Here is a 20,295-nt window from a genome sequence, read left to right on the forward strand (position 1 = left end):
TGGAGAGCTGGCAACCCTACTTGCTTGCTGTGTGGTGTCGAGCACATCCCTTCGCCTTTCGGGTGATTTCCCCATCTGTAGAATGGGGAGAAGCATGTTTTCCTCCCTCACAGGGGTCATTAGCTAATGTCTGACCATACAAACCGCTGAGTGTTGTTTGTTAAGGACGAATCAGATTTCAAGAGTTTTCTAACCCCGCCCAACCCCCTCCTCCCCCACTGAAGACAACACCAGTACAAAGTGTGACTTTTCCTGTAGGTCCTACAAAAATAGGCTGCTTCGTTGTGGTGTGGCAAGAATGCAGCCTGGAGATCTCAAAGGCGTTTAAGGGAGTCAGGCCCCCAGCTTCCTTTGAACATCCCATTTGTCTGGAATCCAGATATTTTAGCATCATTAGCGTGCGCTGTTTTCCTCCCCATCCCCTAGGGCTGAGTGCCGTATAAATGCCTGGATGATTAGATAGATCGAGATACCAGATTATAACCATGTTAATGTAGGTCACATTTCGGGGCTTAATGTACTTGGCAGTGTCTCTTAGCCATCACATTGAGCATTCACCTCTCTAATACCCATCCTGGCAGCCCTGGCATGTCCCCTCTGCTCAGCAGGGAGAGAGGAAAGCAGCAGCTTCTCCAAGCAGGCGCGGGATGGGGATCGAGATGGTTGCTTTAATCATTTGGGGATTAGGAGGTTCAGCGCTTGGGATCTAATGTCCAATCAGATCTCCTGCAGCCTCCAGGGCAATTTTAAATGACAACCGCAGCAAGATCCCACCCCACGCCCCTTTTGATGTAATTATCCATTAAAAAATAAATAGAAAGGAAGTGCGGCCGGCTTTGTTAATTAACGAATCTTGCCTCGTCCTGCTTCTCTTTTTGCTCCCCTCTCTCCCATGCTGGGTAAATACCAGGGACACACGGCTCTCTCTGTGTGTAATTAAAAGGCTGCCTTTGAATTACTGGAGCGCTGCTGAAGTTTGCAGGGTTAATGCACTCTGGTCGGCGGAAATCATGGAATTCGCATACAAGACCAGGAGGGGAAGGGGGCAGTTTTCAAGGCATCCAGGAGCAAAATGAGAGGGATGGGATGGCGGAGGGAGGACAGGCGAACGGGATGGGCTAACAGAGCCAAGGGTAATAATCCTGCCTCCGTTAGCGTGATCTTTGCCACCACGACCCGGCTCAGAGACATCCCCCAAGAGCATTAATGAGCATGGTGGCTCCTTGTCTCCCTAGCCCCCACTAGCTATCAGTTTCCTTGGTCTGTTTCTGGCTCCCCTGGGGGATTGCATCTCCCCATACTCACCACATGGTTATTCGGCTCCACCCCACTTCCACCCATGGGCCAGCTGCTGCCCCCTTCCTGCATAGCCACTGGTCCTGCATGAGCAATGTGCAAATTAGCATACAAAGCTTGTGCTTCCCCTTATGACCATAGAGGCCTCGACTGAGATCTGGTCTCCACTCCTGCCCTGCTCCCTGTTCTAGGCCTCGCATGCAATCTGTCCCATTTCTCCATTGGCATCTGGCCTCCGGTGTGGGATCTCGACGTCCCCGGCATTAACTGGGAAGCTCTTTGCAGGCTGCCCGCGCCCGGCTTTTGCCCTCGCGGTAGCGGGATTAGCGCTTGGCAGCCTTACGCGTCCATTTAGGTTTTAGGAGGGGATTTGAACATCAGGCTTTTGCCTTTAATTCTTAAATGTTTAACCACTGGCTTCCAGAAATAAACTGAAAGGGACGGGGGGACTGAACTGAGCGGGGGCGGGGGGAGGGAACCCCTCCAGGTACAGTCATACCGAAGGAAGCCATCTAGATTCCTGCCCGGGAGGGGTCAGGGAGAGGCCAAACATTCCCATTGAGGCTCCAGGTTCCCCCCGGAGAAGGGGATCCGTGTCACTCACATGTGGCATGTTTTGTTTAGTGTGTCCCGCAGGAAAGCCGCGGCTTCGTCCTCGGAAGATACCTCTGCCTGTGCAAGCCGGGCTTCTACGGCGCAAGCAGGGCCTCCGGTGCTGGCCGGTCCGGTAGGTGGTAACCCTGCCTGGCCTACCCCAGCCGGAGCATCTCCTCTGGGTGGCTGGGCGTGGCTCTTTCCTGGCGCTGCATCCACAATGCAGAGCCAAAGCTTGGTACTTGGCTCTTCTAGCGACCGGCCCCATAGCATGCGAGCACCTCCCCAACACCCCTCCCCCGTTTCCCAGCGGCGGAGCTGAAGCTAAGTGACTTGCCCACGGTTGCGCAGAACGTCGGAGGCTGAGCGGGGAGCTGAAGCCTGGTCTCCCATAGCCACGGCTGGTGCTTTAACCATTGCACCCTCCTTCCTCTCTAGCGTCCCAGTTCTGCGACTCCACAGCGCCCCCCCGCCATCTCCGAGCATTCTAAGCACCTGGCCTCTCCAAAGGGCTCCCATTCCCAGATGCCGCAGATCCACCATCTGGAAATGCATCCATGGGTTTGGACCCTTGGGGCTGATCTGTGCCCTGCTTTGCCTTAACCTTGCCCCGATCGCCCGCCCAGTACAGGAAAATACCCTTCATCGGCGGACAGGGATGGGTGGGACTGGAAATCACAGGGCCCAGATTAACCCTACTTGGTTGAGCCAGTTTATGTCACACCTTGAGTTAAACCAGTGGTTCCCAACCTTTAACAACCTGTGAACCCCTTCCACTAAAATGTCAAGTCTCGCGAACCCTCTCCTAAAAATGAATATTTTCTCCTTTACCCGAGTATAAATTATAAAAGCAGTGATCTTGGAAATATAAAATTTGTTTTTATGACATGCTTATTACACACTATTTATTATTAATTACTATTTATCATTACAGTATTTTTATTACATTATGAAAAGGGCAACACTCTTCCAAGACCTCACTTTCATAGCTTGTATCACTTTGACTAAGCCTGTATAAGACAAGGCTCCTATGTTTCATTAAGGAGTATCAGATGTGAAACAGCAGGAAGGTATTTAAGAAGCCAACTCAAAGAGTTCCTCCTACACAAGCATTCAGGTCTTGAGCAGTCCAGGCAAACAACGCACATTACAACAAAGCTTAAACTTGTTCTTCATAATAATTTTATAAACAATACTAGCTGCCTATTTAATTTTAAAAACAGCAAAAAATATCCACCTCCCTTTCCATTTCGTATAAGGAGCCTTGAAGTTTAAATCTCCTCAGTGTGATAGATACGCTTGCTTTGATCTGCTTAGCTCTTGGAAGTCCAGGGGCTCCGGGCTGCTGGTCCCGTGCTGCCCGGGGTCCCTAGGGACAGCTCTGGCCGCCACTAGGGAATTTTTTCCTGAGAACCCCCTGTAACATTTCGTGAACCCCCAGTTTGGGAACCAGAGTTCAACTGATGCAGCTCTGGCTCTAGACCAGGCCTAGCGAGACAGAAGAGCGTCCCAATGATGGCTCTGCACCTTGGGCTATCATCGATACCAGCGCAAAGAGGGTGCTACCTACGCTGCGCTGGTATAGATGACAGTGTGTGGCGCGGGGCAGCAGAGAATCAGGCCCAGAGGCAGTGCTAGCCCATTGGGTGCCGTAAACAGGAATGTTTTTGCTCCCCCCACCCCGCAACACATAATAAAAAGCGAATAGGGGGCCCCCTTGAGCTGCTCGGGGTCATAAGCGATTGCTTAGTCTGCTTACCCCTAGCGCCAGCTCTGATCAGGCTGAGGACCGGTCACGTGAATCTGTTTTGTGGGAGGAGAGAAATCAAAGGCTGTGCAGAGTCGCGATGGCATTTTAACCTTCCCGCGCGCCTCCTCTTCACCCCTGCAGGCCCACAGGAAAGCTCATCCCAGTACGCAGGGCAGTACGGAGCCGTGGACTCTGGGACCTTGCTCGAGTGCCGGCCCTGCAAGGAAGGATGCGTGACGTGCGTGGACGACACCCCGTGTTTGATCCAGGAGGATTGGTCCCTGCGGGCTGCCGTCCTCTCTTTCCAGGCCTTCTGCATGCTGGCCGTCTTTCTCAGCATGCTGGTCTCCTACCACTTTCGAATGAGCAAGGCAAGGCATGCGGCGGTCACCGAGGAATGCACTTTTACTACGGGGACTTTTCTGCTACAGGGGACTCAAAAGAACCTGGTTCTCCCCTCTGCAGCACCTCGGGGCCATATTGTGGAGCCTCCGAGACCTGGTGCAAGTTCTCTGCGGTATCCTTGGAGAGAGAGGAAAGCAGGATGCTAAGCCCGGCTCAGAGCCCACCTCACCCAGGGAAACGTTTGCCGGGGTCTCTGGTTTAGGTGCCTCCGTTTTCTGGAGCCTCCTCAGCTCCGAGCCCCTGGAGCAGGGGGGTGCCCCGGCGCACCCCTCTGTAAATCAGGTCTTGAATGTCTCCAGCTGGACACCCATACAAGGGAGGTAGCCAAAATCAGAGGCCGCTTCAGAAAACGTTGCTTCAACCTCTGTGAACTGGGGGGATGCTATTGACTCTCCTGCCTCAGTGGGGCCTGGGAGGGTCAGCTGGCTGTGTGCAATGGGCAGGGGACCAGCACAACCTCTATACACACCTTAAGTCCCAAGAAAGCACTGCTTAAGCCTTGTACTGGTGCCCTACCCAGGGGTCGATTTCCCCTCCAGTGCTCCGGAGCTGAGGAGTGCTAAGCAGAGGATGAGAAGCCAGGTGACCTCAGTTCTCTTCCCAGTGCTGCCCCAGAACCTGGACAGGTCGCTTTCCCTGCTCTGTGCCTCAGTTTCCCCATATGGAAAACAGGGTGATATTTAACTGCTTCAGTCATGGGGGGAAGGCGGGGGGGGCATCCTAATTGTTTGTGAACTGCTTTAAGGGCCTCATCCGGAAGGCACTAGAGGCGGCAAAGTATTATTGTTAGCAGCTTGGTTTCCCGCCTGCCCCGTCCATTTTCATTTAAAATAAAAATCTTCACCTGGCAAGAGCAAGGTTTCCACCTGCTCCTGTTCGTTTCCATTGACAAGGGCACCTCCTGCTGGTGCACAGTCTCACCTGGCACACTGGATTAACTCCACTTTCAAGCCACCGCTTTTTCCAATGGGATTATTTCAACAGCCCAGGTCTAGACTCTCTATATATTAGTTTTATTAGAGAGGGGTGCCCATGCCCAGGGAGCTGGATTTTGGGGGGCTGCAGTAAGGGGATGTGGAGCATTTCCCCCCCTCCAAGTAGGGGCACATTCAGGAAATACCTTCTCTGCATTCAGCTCCCCTGCAGATCCATCCTCCACATTGGCAGCATATGCTTGCTTGGTCTGTTCCCCCAGCACATGGATTCTCTACCACATGTGTGTGTCTCTCTCTCTTTGTTTCCCTAGAGGATCCGGGCATCAGGAGTTATCCTGCTGGAGACCATCCTCTTTGGATCTCTGCTTCTCTACTTCCCTGTAAGTATCTGGCTTGCACTGGGTGGTCAGCACTCCGTCCCTTGCCCCGAGAGCACCCTGACTCTTGAAGGAGCCTGGGCCGGATAGAAGAAGGTTCAGTGCTTTCCCTCTTCTCAGACCTTCCTGTCTGGTGATCTCCTTGTGCCATGGTACCTTTGACTCTAGCCAGGACAGAGAGACCCCAGGGGGCCAAATCCAGCCAATAGAGTTACACTGGGGATGGATTCACTCCAGGAATCCCAATGAAGGCACGCGCTGGGCAGTTAACCCGTCCCACTGCACACGCCAGCACAGCTACGCGGCTATTTTTAGTGCACTGGCTTGATCAGAGCTAGCACAGATCCATCTACCCCGGCTGGAAATTATACCACCGGACGTACCCTGAGTCTACCTGCCAGGCCCTCCCACAGATCCATCATCCAGCAGAGGAGTCAGAGGCTAGAACCATGTTTCAAGGCCTTGCACGTACTTGAGTGTCTCTAGTATCTAGTAAGAGCCGTCAGGTAGCAGAGTGATGCGCATGGAACTGTGTAAATTCCTAGGCAGAGAGGAGTCCTCAACTGCACAAGAGCATAGACATGTACTGCCCCCTCCTCCCCGGGGATTGGCTCTGCTCCTGCTGTCCCACGGGACCCTAGTTCTCTGGGGTGGGGAGCTTGTCTATTGGTAGACAACATCACATGGTCCCCTGATAGGCCCCACGGTAGCTAGGAAAGACCATGTGAGGGTTTGGGTCCAGTGGCACATTTCACACCCAGAGTTCGCTAGCCGGAGGGTACACTGCCTACACTTCAAATGCTACAGCGGCGCCGCTTCGGTGTAGACACGATCTACGTTGCTGGGAGAAGCCACCTCCCCGAGAGGCAGTAGCTAGCTCAAAGGAAGACCAGCCCTGTGTGTTCCTGATGTTCTTCTCCCCTGAGAGCTGGGCGTGATCCAGCCAAGCTGCCTTTCTCCCCACCTCCCCGGACGTAGCTCAAAGCTGATCACAGGGCACCCCAGCCCCTGGGATAGGTCACAGTGCCCCTGCCTGGGGGAGGGGGGACAAGAGGAGACCCAGCACCTTCAGATCCCCAAGGATCATCCTCTTCCCTTCGGCACACAAGAGTCCGTGGCAGGTTCGCACGCAGCTGAGGGACAGGAAGCCGCCGACGGTGTACAAAAGGCGGATGGAGAGTGTGGATCCAGGATCCGGGGTTCCTCCTCCAGGCCAGGAGCAGCGAAAGATCTGCCATCCAACAGGGTGTGAGGGCAACTACGCTGATGGCTAATTTTGCTGGCCCGGCCACCAGCTCCCGTGAGATCATCCTTCTCAGGAACTCAAATCCCTTTTCGGTCACCGGAATTAAATTAAATGATCTTAATCCTCTCTCTGTCCTGCAAGATTTACAGCTTCTGCCTTTCAAGGAAGCACCAGGGAAGGGGAGTGAGTCTTTTCCAAAGTAATTGATCCTCGCGTTTTTCAGCAAATTTCTCACACGTACGTACCCTCGCTCCCAAAATAAGGGGGCAGAGGGGAGTTACTTAGTTTAGTATTTGGTTAGTATTTGCTAGCCTTGGTTTGGTTAGTATTTGCTAGCTCTAGAATTCCCATTATCCCTATAAACATCCAGCCCCTTCTGTGAATCATGCTAGGGTTCTGACGCACAACACTGCACAGAAGACGTCGGGCCTAATTCACATTTAGACTAAGGCTCTATCTAGACGAAGATAAAAGATGTTTTGTTAGAACTTGGTAGCTAACCCAATCCAACAACACAACTTTTGTCCGAGTCTAGATGAGCCCAAACCCCCTTTTTCCACCGCACTGGCGGCGTCCCAGGGCCTCAATGTGGCTATTAACATCACTGACACCCATTATAATGCCCCAAAATGCTGCCAGAGCAGTCTCAAAATCTCCACAGGTGCAAACGAGACCTAGGACCCAAATCTCAGATGCAGTCCAAGCTGGGGAAGTCGGAGCAGCAAGGCCCTCTCAGCTTCCCCAAACAGAGATCTGAGCTGCCCTAGAGTCACCCCCTCTCTCCTTTCTGTCCAGGTGTTTATCCTGTACTTCAAGCCGAGCATTTTCCGCTGCATCGTCCTGCGCTGGGTGCGCATGCTTGGGTTTGCCATCGTCTACGGGACCATCACCCTCAAGCTCTACCGGTAACGCAGCCAGGGCAATGACCCACCAGACAGCACCTCCTTCTACCAGCCCTCCCACAAGCAGCTGTTTCATAGACTCCAAAGCCAAAAAGGGACCATTGTGAACAACCAGTCTCACCTCCCATCTGACACAGGCCATAGGACTGCCCCAGAAATAATTTCTAGAGCAGATCTTAATGGGCAGCAGGTTTAAAACAAATAAAAGGAAGTTCTTCTTCACACAGCGCACAGTCAACCTGTGGAACTCCTTGCCTGAGGAGGTTGTGAAGGCTAGGACTATAACAGGGTTTAAAAGAGAACTAGATAAATTCATGCAGGTTAAGTCCATTAATGGCTATTAGCCAGGATGGGTAAGGAATGGTGTCCCTAGCCTCTGTTTGTCAGAGGGTGGAGATGGATGGCAGGAGAGAGATCACTTGATCATTACCTGTTCGGTTCACTCCCTCTGGGGCACCTGGCACTGGCCACTGTTGGAAGACAGGATACTGGGCTTGATAGACCTTTGGTCTGACCCAATATGGCCATCCTTATGTACCCAATTAACCGTATTTTTCTTTTTCTTGCCTCAACCCAAACTTTAAATAAGATCATGCCGGTATCTGAAGGTTCACACAGATCTAACACAAACCACCTGACTTTCTCAGGATCTCCTTCTTTCGGGTCACGTGCTTTGGGCTTATCACATATACTAGCAACATGGCTTCAATTAAAAGCCATAATTCACCCAGGCCCAATGTCGGTCTATAGGCATACGGGCAGATCTTGCTCCATACAAGAGAGGGTCATTTTGTTTCGTATATCGTAGCACCCAGGAGCCGCCTGGCCCCCAATGTGCCAGGTGCTGTACAAACACAGAACAAAAAGGCAGTCCCCCACCCAAGGGGTTTACAATCTCGCTGTTGAACTCACAGCCCCATGCTAGTTTGCAGTTACAGTAACTCCTCACTTAAAGTCGTCCCGGTTAACGTTGTTTTGTTGTTACGTTGCTGATCAATTAGGGAACATGCTCATTTAAAGTTGTGCAATGCTCCTCTCTTTCGTTGTTTGGCTGCCTGCTTTCTTCACAGCTGGCAGTCTCCCTAGCCCCCCCCCCCATCCCCACAGCGCCTCCTGCCCGCCGGCAGACCCCGCGGATCAGCACCTTCCCCGTCCTCCCCCCGCCTCCTGCCCGCGGCAATCAGCTGGCTTGCTGCGTTTAGGAGGCAGGAGGGAGGGGGGAGAAGCGAGGACGCAGCGTGCGAAGTAAAGGGGGAGGAGGGGGAGGGGGAGAAGAGGGGGGTCAAGGGTGAGGGCTTAGGGGAAGGGGTGGAGTAGATGGGCCGAGGGTTGAGCCCCCTGCCCCTGGCAAAGTCAGTGCCTGTGCTTGTAAGAACAGCAGCCGGACAATCCACCCTCTTCCACTCTCTGACTCCACCACCTCAACCAAGCTTCATACTCAGCAGTGATGATTGTAATATTAAATTGTTTCTTTAAAATTGTTTAAAACTTATACCTCTATTAAATTGCTTGTTTACAATTGTTTAAAATGTATATGATGCCTTTTGTCTGGCAAAAAAATTTCCCTGGAACCTAACCCCCCCCATTTACATTAATTCGTATAGGGAAATTGGTATTCGCTTAACATCGTTTCACTTAAAGTCGCATTTTTCAGGAACAGAACAACGTTAAGTGAGGAGTTACTGTACACCTGCATGGCCTCGGAGCGGAGATCAGTCATATTGTAATCCCCTTCTAGCAGGTGGGCTTTCCTTTTAGCGGCGCGACGGCGCAGACAAGATGCAACGAGAGGCTGAGGGTGAAAGCCACCCGGCGCAAAGGGACCCCTTGAAGTCCTAAGTCCGCCATCCGCTGGCCGTCGAAGGAAAGGCCCAGGGGGATGCTAGAGTCACCTCCTCCCTCTCTGTCCTGCAGGGTCCTGAAGGTGTTTCTCTCCCGCTCGGCCCAGCGAATGCCCTACATGACCAGCGGGCGGGTGCTGAAGATGCTGGGGCTGATCCTGCTCTTGGTGCTCTGGTTCCTGGCCGCCTGGACGGTGGGGATGTTGGAGAACATCGAGAAGAACATCCCGCTGGTGATCCGCTCCCAGACCGCCAAGGGGCTCCAGTTCTACATCTGCGACCACGACCGGTGGGACTACATGATGGTTGTGGGTGAGACCCTCCGTCCGAAGCTTCGGACATCACAAGAGAGGGAGGGGAGGGAGCCTTCAGTTTGCCCAGAGACGTCATTGTCCCAGAGTCTACAAAGGTCTAAAGATACAGAGCCCCCAAATGGGGCAAGGTGCTTAAGAGACTCAGTGGGCTTGTCTGTAGGACCCAGGCTTGTGGACTCGGTGTTTCCAATCCCACACTGCAGTGTAAACCTGGGTTTACAATTGCTAACACGTCCTTCTGACTCGAGTCTGTGGCTTGAACTGCGTCCACATTGCAAAACGACAGGGCTTGGACCCAAGTCTCAGCAGGGCTTGGACTCTGAGCCACCCCACCTAGCAGGGTCCTAGGTCTTGGGTCCTGAGCACTTGCTGACCTGGGTCAGACTGATTTGTGTGTGGACAGAAGTGCGGGCTTGGGCTCAAACCGGAGTCAGAACCCAAGCTTAGTGTGCAGTGTAGACACATCCACTGCGACCAGTTCTGGCCCAGAGCAATTCTCAGCGAGGAGGCAGGAAAGCCCCAAGCAGGTTCAATGTAAATCACACGAGGCCGGGTTTTCATACCGACGCTTACCCCGCTCCCCAAGTGGCCCCGTTGACACAAGCGGGATTATTCCTGCTTTAAGGTACCACTTGAGAGAGCGAGAGTGGCAGGACCTGGCCCGTGGTGAGGAGGGTCAGAATGGCCCCTGGAAATGTGCCTGGCTAATAACGAAAGGCCGCGCGTTAGCGCTGAGACGGCCCTCATGGGAGACCCCTCTGCTGTTGGTCCTCCACGCCACCCGCTGTGCTGTGGAGGTGCTGTGGCAGGCCTCCTTTCAGGCTCCCCCACCTGCCTCAGCAACATGGCGACGTCCCGCACCGGGCACTGATGGGGAGGCGCGGGCTCGAATGCACAATGGCTGGGATCTGCGGCAGAAGCAAAGGAGCAGCTGCTATTGTACTTATTGCATAACGTAACACATGGGCTTCCCCTCCTGGTCTCTCTTGCGGGTTTCCCTCCACGGATGCAGAGAGGGGCAAATAAAACAAAACAGAGGGGCTATCCAGGCAGGTCTCCAGGGCTGCCCCTCTTTCCCTTCCTGGTCCTGACGACTCTAATCATGTGCCGTGGTTCTGGGGATCACAACGCTGCCGTCAGAGCCACAGCGATCCTGCCCCGCAATCAATCTGTTCCACTTGGCCACCATTGAGGGCTTGCGGCATACAGGCCATTCTGGCTCTAGGCAGAGAAGTGCTTGGAGGATGGGCACGGAAGAAGGCTGCCCTCCTAACAGAGAGTTCATGCCAGCTAGCTCGCCTTAACTAGACCATCAACCGGCTGCCACCTGCGTGCCACGGAGCATGGCTTCGCGATATAAAAAACTGAATGTCCTAGAGCAACGGCCCCTGACCTTTATTGCTCATCTCTCTTTTTCTCCTGGCAGCTGAGATGCTCTTCTTACTCTGGGGCAGCTTCTTGTGCTACGCCACCCGGATGGTGCCCTCCGCCTTCCACGAGCCTCGCTACATGGGCATCGCCCTGCACAACGAGATGATCATCTCTGCAGCCTTCCACGTTGTCAGGTGGGGATGGGGAATCGCCCTGCCGGAGGTTCCCTTTGGCTGCAGGACCTGGGGCTGTCTCTGCCCAGGGTGCCCCACAGCTCAGTCCAGTTCAGCTAGAAAGGGAGCTGGAGACTCACGTGTCAGCCATCCCGTTCCCCTCTCCCGCCAGGGCCGGACCTAGATTTTGCACACCCGCTGAGGCTTGCGCTGTAGCTGGCGGTCACGGGGGCAGGTCAAGTGTAAGCGGGAGCTTGAGCTCATTCAAAACCAGGTCGCCTCAACCGGCTGCCCTTTCCTCCTCCTCTTCTGATCTCCCAGCTCAGCTCCAAGGACACCAGACAGTTGAGGCGCAACAGCAAGATCCCCAGCCCATGAACCAGCACTGCAGAGTGAGATCCCCAACAGTGTAGAACAGGACCAGTGACGCTCCCTGCACTGTCCCACCAACGCCCCACAATGGGGCCTAGTGCTTAGAGCAGGGGAGGGGGTTCGGGATGCCTCGGTTCTGTTCCCAGCAGGAGGGAGAGTCGTTCAGAGGCCGGAGGAGAGTGGAAGTCCGAGGAATCCTGGGTTCTAGTCACTGACTCGCTCTCTCACTTTAATCACTCCGTGCCTCAGTTTCCCACCCCCGGCAGCACATCCTGGAGAATAATGCTTACCACTTTGGTAAAGCTCAGAGAGGTCCACCCCTGAGAGTGTTAGTACCTAAGGAGACCGGCAGCGTTGCCTAGCGGGTAGCACCCTGGAGCGGCAGTCAGGAGACCTGGCTTCTATTCCTGGCTCTGCAACTGGTTTGTGGGGTGATGTTCGGCAAGTCACAGCCTTGCTCTGTGCCTCAGTTTCCCCATCCGTAAAATGGGGATAATGGGACTGACCATTGTAAAGCACTTTGAGATCTACAGATGAACACTGCTAGATAAGAGTGAGGGGTTATTCTGATAGGTAAATGCAGAATGTACGTATGCACCAACTAGCAGGACAGCAAGCAACCGCTGGGGAGGGGTTCTTGTTTTGGGGACGTCACCTGAATACTTTGGGACGGCACCCCCACCTTGCCCAGCAAAGGGGCGGGATAATTTAATTAGATGGGCCAAATGCTGGGGACTTTATTCGTCTTTAATCAGGCTTTTCTTGGGCCAAACGCCCATTGGGACCGATTCCCGCCCCCCCAGCTGTGTTACATCCATGTAAAGCCCCTGGTGTCAGTGACTTACACCAGTGTCCAGGAGAGGTGAATCAGGCCCCTGAACAAAGGCAGTGTCACTGGCTGCGCAAGGAAGGGGCAGAGCAAAGGGGATCTGGCCCAAAGCTTTTATGTGGTGCCTCTCCATGGATCCAAAGTCCAATAGAGTGCCTGGGTCGTTTCCCAGCCTCCTGGCGGCCATCACTGGGCCTTTAGCCCCCAGCCCCTTTTGCAAATGTGCGGGTAAGATTTTATTCCCCAAGGCCGTGGGGAAGAAAGACCAAGTCCGGCCCTCGGTAAATTACCTCCCCCGCACCCCCGTCTAGGTTTGTGATGGTTCCCTCGCTGCACCCCGACTGGACGCTGCTGCTGTTCTTTATTCACACGCACGTCACCATCACCATGACGCTGGCGCTGCTCTTCATCCCCAAGGTAACCCGCCTCCGGCCTCTTCCCCCGGCATTGCTCTCCCCGAGGCTGAAAACACAATCCTGCTTTCCCCTCCCAGTTACCTTTGGGGTAGAGTCCCCTATTTAAATCCTTTACAAGCATCCAGAGCCATCCCTAACAAGCTAAGCAGCCTGCCTGCTCCCTGTGAACTGAGCGGCCTGCAAGGGATAACCATTGGCAGATGCTGCAGCATTGGAAATAGAGTGGCAGATTCGTCCTTGCACAGTCTGAGACAACAGGGGGGCAATTTGTACCTCCCTGATTCAGAAGCTGTAGGGGACGATGCAGCAATGACTGCCCCATGGGGCTTTGCAGGGGGAGACGTCAATCCCAGCCACACCCCTTCCCTCCTCCAGCCTGCCCTGCGGTGCCCCCTCTGCCCAGGGCTGGGGTAGTGGTACAGAGCTGGCAAGGGGTAGATAGTGCCTTGAGGGCTTGCATGTATTGCAGTGGTGGGCAATGCATTCTGGGTTATGCGACTGCAGAGAGAGCTGGGAGGAAGGCGGGCCAGCCAAATCAGGTACCATTCAGGAGTGCAGCAAAAAAACAGGGTACCAAAGCCTCCAGCAGGGGCGACGCACCATTAGCTGCCCTGGCTAGTATCTGAGTGACTGATGTGTTTAGTGCCAACCACGCTGGTTAACTGGCGCAAAGCTGCAGCGAAGCCAGGGTCTACGTTCTACTGCAGGCCGAGGACATGGGGGGGGTGACAGGAGGCGTCTGTCTTCACCGCAGAGTTCACTCCAATTATCTACACCTAGGTAGCTCCTCTCAAGGGAGCGCGGCCACATGCCAGCACCCCAGCGGCTGTGTCCACACTGGTGTTGTGCACACTCACGTTGTCGTGTTAAGACTCCCAGGGGGTGTATCGCGGGGGTCTTTGGGCTTCAGCAGGCTGAGCCGCTCTACAAATTCTTTCCCGCTCAATTGCGGGGCAACTTTTCTGTCCTCTCTGGGGTGCCCGGGGGGAATTGTGGGAAGGTACTGGAGGATCAGCGGCAGTCAAGCAGCGCTAGCCCGCGTCCACACTCCAGAGAGGCCGTGTTAGCAGCTGAGTTGCGCTCACTCGCGCTGTAGCCTATTCCCTCTCTAAGGCCGGGCAACTGATGTTAATAGACCCACCACGCTCGGGAGAAGCGTTCACGTGTGCGGATGGGACTCGAGCGAGGGGCGATGCTCCGGGTATAACTGCAGTGAAGACAAGCCCTAGGTCATTAAGGAGAAAGATAGGCAAGATGGCTCCCGGATTTGCAAAGGCGTCCAAGAGGAGATAGGTGCATTTGCGGGCCAAACTCTCTAAGCTGCCCTGACAACCCCAGCCTGCAAGCAGCAAGGGCTTCAATCTGTGCCACCGCTCTCTTCCCCCAGTTCTTGCATGCCAAATCACCCCTGCGGGAGGAGATCGCGGCGGAGGTCTACGAGGACGAGCTGGACCTGCGGCGCTCGGGCTCCTACCTGAACAACAGCATCACGTCGGCCTGGAGCGAGCACAGTCTTGACCCCGATGACATTCGGGTGGGTGGCACACTCAGGACCTTCTTTTGACGCTAGCTATACAGAACTGTGCAGAGTAAGAGTTGCCTTTTGCAGTCTTTCTCCTGAAGCAAACCAAAAAGGGGTGGCGAGGGTTATACCTGCCCTGGGGCTTTTGTGGATCTCCCTTCCCTCCTCGAGTGAGGGGTGACATCCCTCCGTGAGCATGGGACAGGGGGTGGAAACAGGGGCTGCTTTACCTGTGCTCCAGCAGCAATCCGTGGGACAGTCAGTAGCAAAGCAGTTAATAAGGCTGACATCTACATCGTCGTCGTTAGTCTCCAGAGTCAACACTCAATTGAAATGGGGGTGGGGTGCCAAGTTCACACCTGTCTCAGGGCCTGATCCGTCAGCCCTTACTCACAGGAGTCACCCCACTGGCCTGTGGGCTCTGTCTGCCTTGCTGAAGACCCAGGCACGCAGCGCTGCGGGGGGAGGGAGGGTCACAAGTGGAGGGTTTTTCCCTTTGCAACTTGAGGAGTTAGCAATGAGGAGTCTGGTTTTCCAAGGTGCTGAGCACCGGCAGTGCCAGTTGGCTTCAGCAGGTCCTGTGAGTGCCCAGGACTTGGGGCTCTTTATTATTATTTTTAATCAGGGGTTTAAAAATCCGGCATGAACAGATGGGGCTGGTTCAATGGATGGCCGTATCCCAGCTCAATCCAACCCCCCGCCCCCTCCTTCCTTCCAACCCTCTCCTAGAGGAAATCCAGACACATTTTACACCCCTGATCAAAAAGGAAAATGAATTCAGAGGCTGACGTACAACGTACATTTCAGAGGTTCATAGGCACAAAGGGCAATGAGGAGCCTTCCAATGGGATTTAGGCACCTCCCTTTGAAAATCCCACCCCTGAAAAAACACCCCTCAAAGAACCGGATGATCCAGTTTAATCAAGATTCGCTCCGTGATGTCCCAATCAGCCCCAGGCCTGGGCTTAGAAACTCAGGCTGGTGAGACGGGAGGGGAAGTGGAGTAAACATGACTCAGCCCTGATTGGATCAGATTTCTTATCTCACTTTGGGAGGCTGTATTGCTCTCCAGGGTATGTGCTCCCCTGTGTCAGCCCATCCTGGGAGCAACCGGGCTTGCTGTTAATTCCTGGGCTCGCAGAGAATACCTAGAGCTGGGTGGGAAATGGATTCGTTTTCTGTGGAAAATTTGGGGTAGATGAAAATAAATTCTAATATGTTGGCTGAAAAACAGAAGAGTTTGATTGTGAACTACCCTCCGGGTGTCTCATGCACCCATTCTTCTACATAGCTTGAGAAATTGTAGCCAACCAGCCGGCCAGGCCTAACAGATCCGGTCCTTTCACTCAAGGAGCAGAGGCCTATGGTTTTAGCTCCAGAGCCGAGTTATTACACTTTGATTGAGTAAGAGTTTTTATATATTTATCGGTGCTCCTTTCTTTCTATCCTCTCTCCTCTGCCTTCCCAAACTCCACCCAATGTGTAGGATGAATTAAAAAAGCTTTACACGCAGCTGGAGGTCCACAAAACCAAGAAGATGACCGCCAACAACCCTCACCTTCAGAAAAAGAGGAGCTCCAAGAAGGGCCTGGGCCGCTCCATTATGAGGCGCATCACCGAGATACCAGAGTCCGTGTCTCGGCAGTGCAGCAGAGAGGACAAGGAGAGCTCCGGTGGAGGTGGCGGTGGGAGTCGCTCCGGCTCCTACAAAAGAAGGCTTCTGGACTCCGGCAGCTCCAGCGTGAAGGTGAAAGATGACTCCTCCAAGCACAAAGCCTTCTCTCTGAGGAAGTCCCACAGCACCTACGACCACGTGCGGGACCCCAAGGAGGGCTCCTCGCCCCCCAGGCACGACAGCGTCTGCAAGGAACCCCCGCTGCTAGACACCTTGATGAGGAAAAAGCTGGCCAAGAAAGCCTCCGAGAGAACCAACAGTGATTCCCTGGACTCAGCCCCCCTTGTCTACAAGTCTGTCAGTGCCCACAACCTGTTGGCGGACAAGAAACCCCTTCACCCCAAGCCCTCCCCCTTGCAGAAATCCCTCAGCGTCCTCACGAGCGCCAGAGAGAAGGCCCTGCTGTTGACCAGCCGGGCGTATTTGGAAGACGGCTGCGAACCAGCTGGAGAAAAGGAGGGGAAGGGGAAGGAGGAAGCTTCCACTCCTGAAACGCAATCCTCAGGGCAGGCAGATGTCGGGGGGGCCGCTGAGCAGACCCCGGAGGCAGGGAAGCAGCCGCAGAGCAACGATGTAGCCAAAGGGACTGTGAGCTCCCTCCTGCAAGACAGCTTTGACAGGGCCGCCGTTTGCCCCTGGGAGGGGGAAGTGAGCCCGCCAGAGAGCAAGACGCAGAAACACGTCACGTATGGCCCAATAAAAAGCATCAGCGTCGACAGCTCTCACCTGTTGGGGAGGGCGCCCCCTGCCGGCAAGAGAACACCGCCGCAACCACCCATCAGGTACCAAAGCTTGGCTCACAGCCTCGAAAGGAGCGAGGTTGCCCCCTGGGACTCTCAGGAGCACACGCGGCCTGCCACAGATGCTCCCGGCCAGGGCTCCAAAGATACCGGGGCGCTGATCTACAGCTGTCCATGGGAGGTGGAGGAGCTTTCAGGAAAGACAGAGAAGGCAGAGCGGGGAGAAGATAATGGGCAACCTCCGTCCACGCCTGGGAACAGCAGGCTGCCGTTTGTACCTTCCTTTGCTGCGGAAATATGCCCGTGGGAACTGGCGGAGGAGGAGGTTTTCAATCAGAGTCAGCCGGACAAGCCGAGCGAGCCAGGAGGTGCTGAGAAACCAAACAGTTCTCTGGCAAAAGCCCAAAGCCTTAAAATCCCCCCCCAGAAAAGCTCCTTCAAAAGTTTAGGGTTAGCCATAAAAGCGTTTAACCGGGCAAGGGAGAAGAGCAGCATTAAAAGAAGAAAGGAGGACGAGGGGAACCAGAGGGAGAAAGAGGCTGGCAGTAGATGCGATAAGCCCAAACTGGCTGAAACCTCAACGCTATCCCTCGGTGGGACGGCAAGGCAAGAGGCCACAGCCAGAAGTCCTGAGGAAAGCAGGCAGAAGATCGGTAAACAAGCCACCATCTGCCCCTGGGAAGAGGAGACTACAACCCCACCCCAGCAAAACAACGACGCCAGCAAAATGTTTGAAATATGCCCATGGGAGGTGAGTGTGGAAGAAGCAGATGGGCCCCAAGATGGGTCGGCGCCAGCCAAAGCAAGCAGCAAAGCAGAAAGGAGGAGTTCAAAAGACACAGGAGGCATCATACGTAGGAAGCTGGAGAGGGTGAGAAGCCAATGGGAATCCACGTGTCCCTGGGAGACCATAGATTCTGGCGGAGCCGTACAACCCCTGAGCAGGGATGAGGATAAAACACCCCGTCACTCCAAGATGGACAGCAAGAATCCCGAGGCATGCCCCTGGGAAACCGCAGAGGTGACAACCAGCGTCAAAGATGAAATCTGCCCTGTGGACGCGACTGAAGCTCCACCAGTGAAACAGGATAAAGAGAGAGCTCCCAAAGGGGACAAGAGCATCCCGCTGAAAGCAGCGGCAGGTCCAGGCAAAACACTGGAGAAGGGAAGCAGCCAGCGAGAGGCCATCTGCCCCTGGGAGAGCTTGGACATGGAGGAACTGTCAGCGAAAGCTGACACAAAACACACTGATCTGCCTAAAGGGGCTTCAAAGAAATCGGACAGCGTCGAGAGCAGAAAAGCAGAGGTTTGTCCCTGGGAAATGGAGGAGGACGAAGCCAGTGTTAACGCTGAAACCTACCCCTGGGAGGTGGCTGAAACTCCATCAGAGAAAGGAACAATAAAACCGGGAGATAAACTGGGTCTTTCCAAAGGGGATAAGGGCACTACACTGAAAACAGCAGCAGGTCCATGTAAAACAGTGCACAAGGTGAGCAGCCAGCGAGAGTCCATCTGCCACTGGGAGAGCTTGGATGTGCAGGAATCGTCAGCAAAACCTGACACAAAAAGCACTGATCTGCCTAAAGGGGCTTCAAAGAAATCTGACAGCGTCGAGAGCAGAAAGGCAGAGGTTTGTCCCTGGGAAACGGAGGAGGATGAAGCCAGTGTTAACGCTGAAACCTACCCCTGGGAGGTGGCTGATGCGCCATCAGAGAAAGGAACTTTATTAAGAAAAGTTGGTGTGGCTTCCAAAGAGGATAAAAGCATCAGGTCAAAAGCAACAGGTCCATCTACAACACTGGAGAAGGGGAGCAGCCAGAGAGAATCCATCTGCCCCTGGGAGATCATGGATGCGAAGGAACCACCAATAAAACCAACTTCCAAAAGTTTTGATCTGTCTAAAGTTGCCTCCAAGAAATCTGACAGTGCTGATAACAAAAAGGCAGAGGTTTGTCCATGGGAAAGTGCAGAGGTTGAAGCCAGCATTCAAACGGAAATCTGCCCCCGGGAAGCGGCTGAAGCTCCATCGGATAAAGGGAAAGTAAAACAGGATAGCGATGGAGCTTACAGAGCCGGTTCAAGAGAGACTGGAGATATGCCAACTAAGAAGTTAGAAATGGGGGGCAGCCAGCAAGAATCTGTCTGCCCCTGGGAGAGTATGGACAAGGAGGAACTCTCAGACAAGCCTGCTACACAAAGCCTAGATCTGTATAAAGCTGCTTCAAAGAAATCGCACAGCGCTGAAAGCAAGAAGGCAGAGGTTTGTCCCTGGGAAAATGCAGACGTTGAAGCCAGTGTTAAAACGGAAATCTGCCCCTGGGAGGTGGCTGAGACTCCACCAGAGAAAGGAACACGGGAGAAAGTTGGTCTCTCCAAAGGCGACCAGAGCATCACCTCGAAAGCAGCAGCGGATCCATCTAAAACGCTGGAGAAGGGAAGCAGCCAGCGAGAATCCATCTGCCCCTGGGAGAGCCTGAGCGTGGAGGAATCCTCTGGAAAAACGGACAGTAAAAGCTTTGAACCGTCCAAAGGCCCTTCAAAGAAATCCGGCAGTGTGGAGAGCAAAAAGGCAGATGTTTGCCCTTGGGAAAGCGAGGAGGTTGAAGCCAGCGTTAAAGCTGAAATCTGCCCTTGGGAAGTGTCTAAAGCTCCATCAGCTAAAGGGAAATTAAGACAGGACACAAGTCGGGGGGAGGAGACAGGTTCAAGAGGAACTGGAGACATCCCAGCTAAAAAGCTGGAGAAAGGAAGCAGCCAGCGAGAGTCCATCTGCCCCTGGGAGGACTCCTCTGTAACAACTGACCCGGGCAAAATTTCGTCGAGGAAATCTGACAGCATCGAAAGCAAGAAGTCCGATATTTGCCCTTGGGAAGGATTAGACCCAAAAGTGGTTGAGAAAGAAAGTTCTAAGGCGGAAATATGTCCGTGGGACGTCGAAGGAGCCTTGCCCAGTCAGGCAGCCGTGGAAACAACCAGCACAGTTGTCACAGAAACTCCAACAGCCCAGCCGAAAAAATCAAAAAGTAAACCCATGGGCCAGGCCGGACACAAGCCACTGCATCGCCTCGTGCCTGACCCCAAGCCCCCGAGAGGTTTCAGCAAAGGCCATAGCATGATGGCAGATGTGCTCCCCTGGGAAGTGGGCATGGCGCCCATCGTGACCAGGTGTCTCAGCACAGGTAGCAGCGTGATGGCAGACATCTGCCCATGGGAAGCGGAAGAGGCTCCAACGGCGGCCGCAAAGGATGAAGTGGAAACCAGCAAAACCTCGGAGGCGCGTCCGCTGGAGGCAGGAGACATCAGTCCCGTCCGCGCCACCCCAGCCGAAAGCAAAACAGCAGAAAAACGGAGAGAGGAAACCAGGGGTCCCAGCCCAACCAAATCAGACGTCTGCCCATGGGACTGTGAGTAGCTTTTTCCATATGGGTGGGAAACGGATGCAGATGAGGTGAGAAGGCGGCTTCAACCAAGGACGGCTTCAATTCTTAGCGCAGCCTACTGCGTGTCCACCAAACCGGGATTAAGGACATGACTGAA

General features: G+C 54.1%; 1 protein-coding gene across 1 annotated transcript in view; it reads left to right on the forward strand.

Annotated features, from left to right (window-relative positions):
• GPR179 (G protein-coupled receptor 179) overlaps nucleotides 1–18,972 on the forward strand; it is a 31,673-nt gene extending 12,701 nt beyond the window's left edge. The window contains 10 exon segments of the mRNA XM_065422481.1: nucleotides 1,921–2,023; nucleotides 3,782–4,011; nucleotides 5,292–5,360; nucleotides 7,399–7,508; nucleotides 9,420–9,658; nucleotides 11,087–11,225; nucleotides 12,717–12,822; nucleotides 14,209–14,355; nucleotides 15,830–18,872; nucleotides 18,875–18,972. Coding sequence (XP_065278553.1) covers nucleotides 1,921–2,023; nucleotides 3,782–4,011; nucleotides 5,292–5,360; nucleotides 7,399–7,508; nucleotides 9,420–9,658; nucleotides 11,087–11,225; nucleotides 12,717–12,822; nucleotides 14,209–14,355; nucleotides 15,830–18,872; nucleotides 18,875–18,972 — 4,284 coding nt within the window.
• Nucleotides 18,973–20,295: the final 1,323 nt, after the last annotated feature.

The sequence above is a fragment of the Emys orbicularis genome, chromosome 25 (assembly GCF_028017835.1).
Source record: "Emys orbicularis isolate rEmyOrb1 chromosome 25, rEmyOrb1.hap1, whole genome shotgun sequence".
Taxonomy (NCBI): Eukaryota; Metazoa; Chordata; order Testudines; family Emydidae; genus Emys; species Emys orbicularis.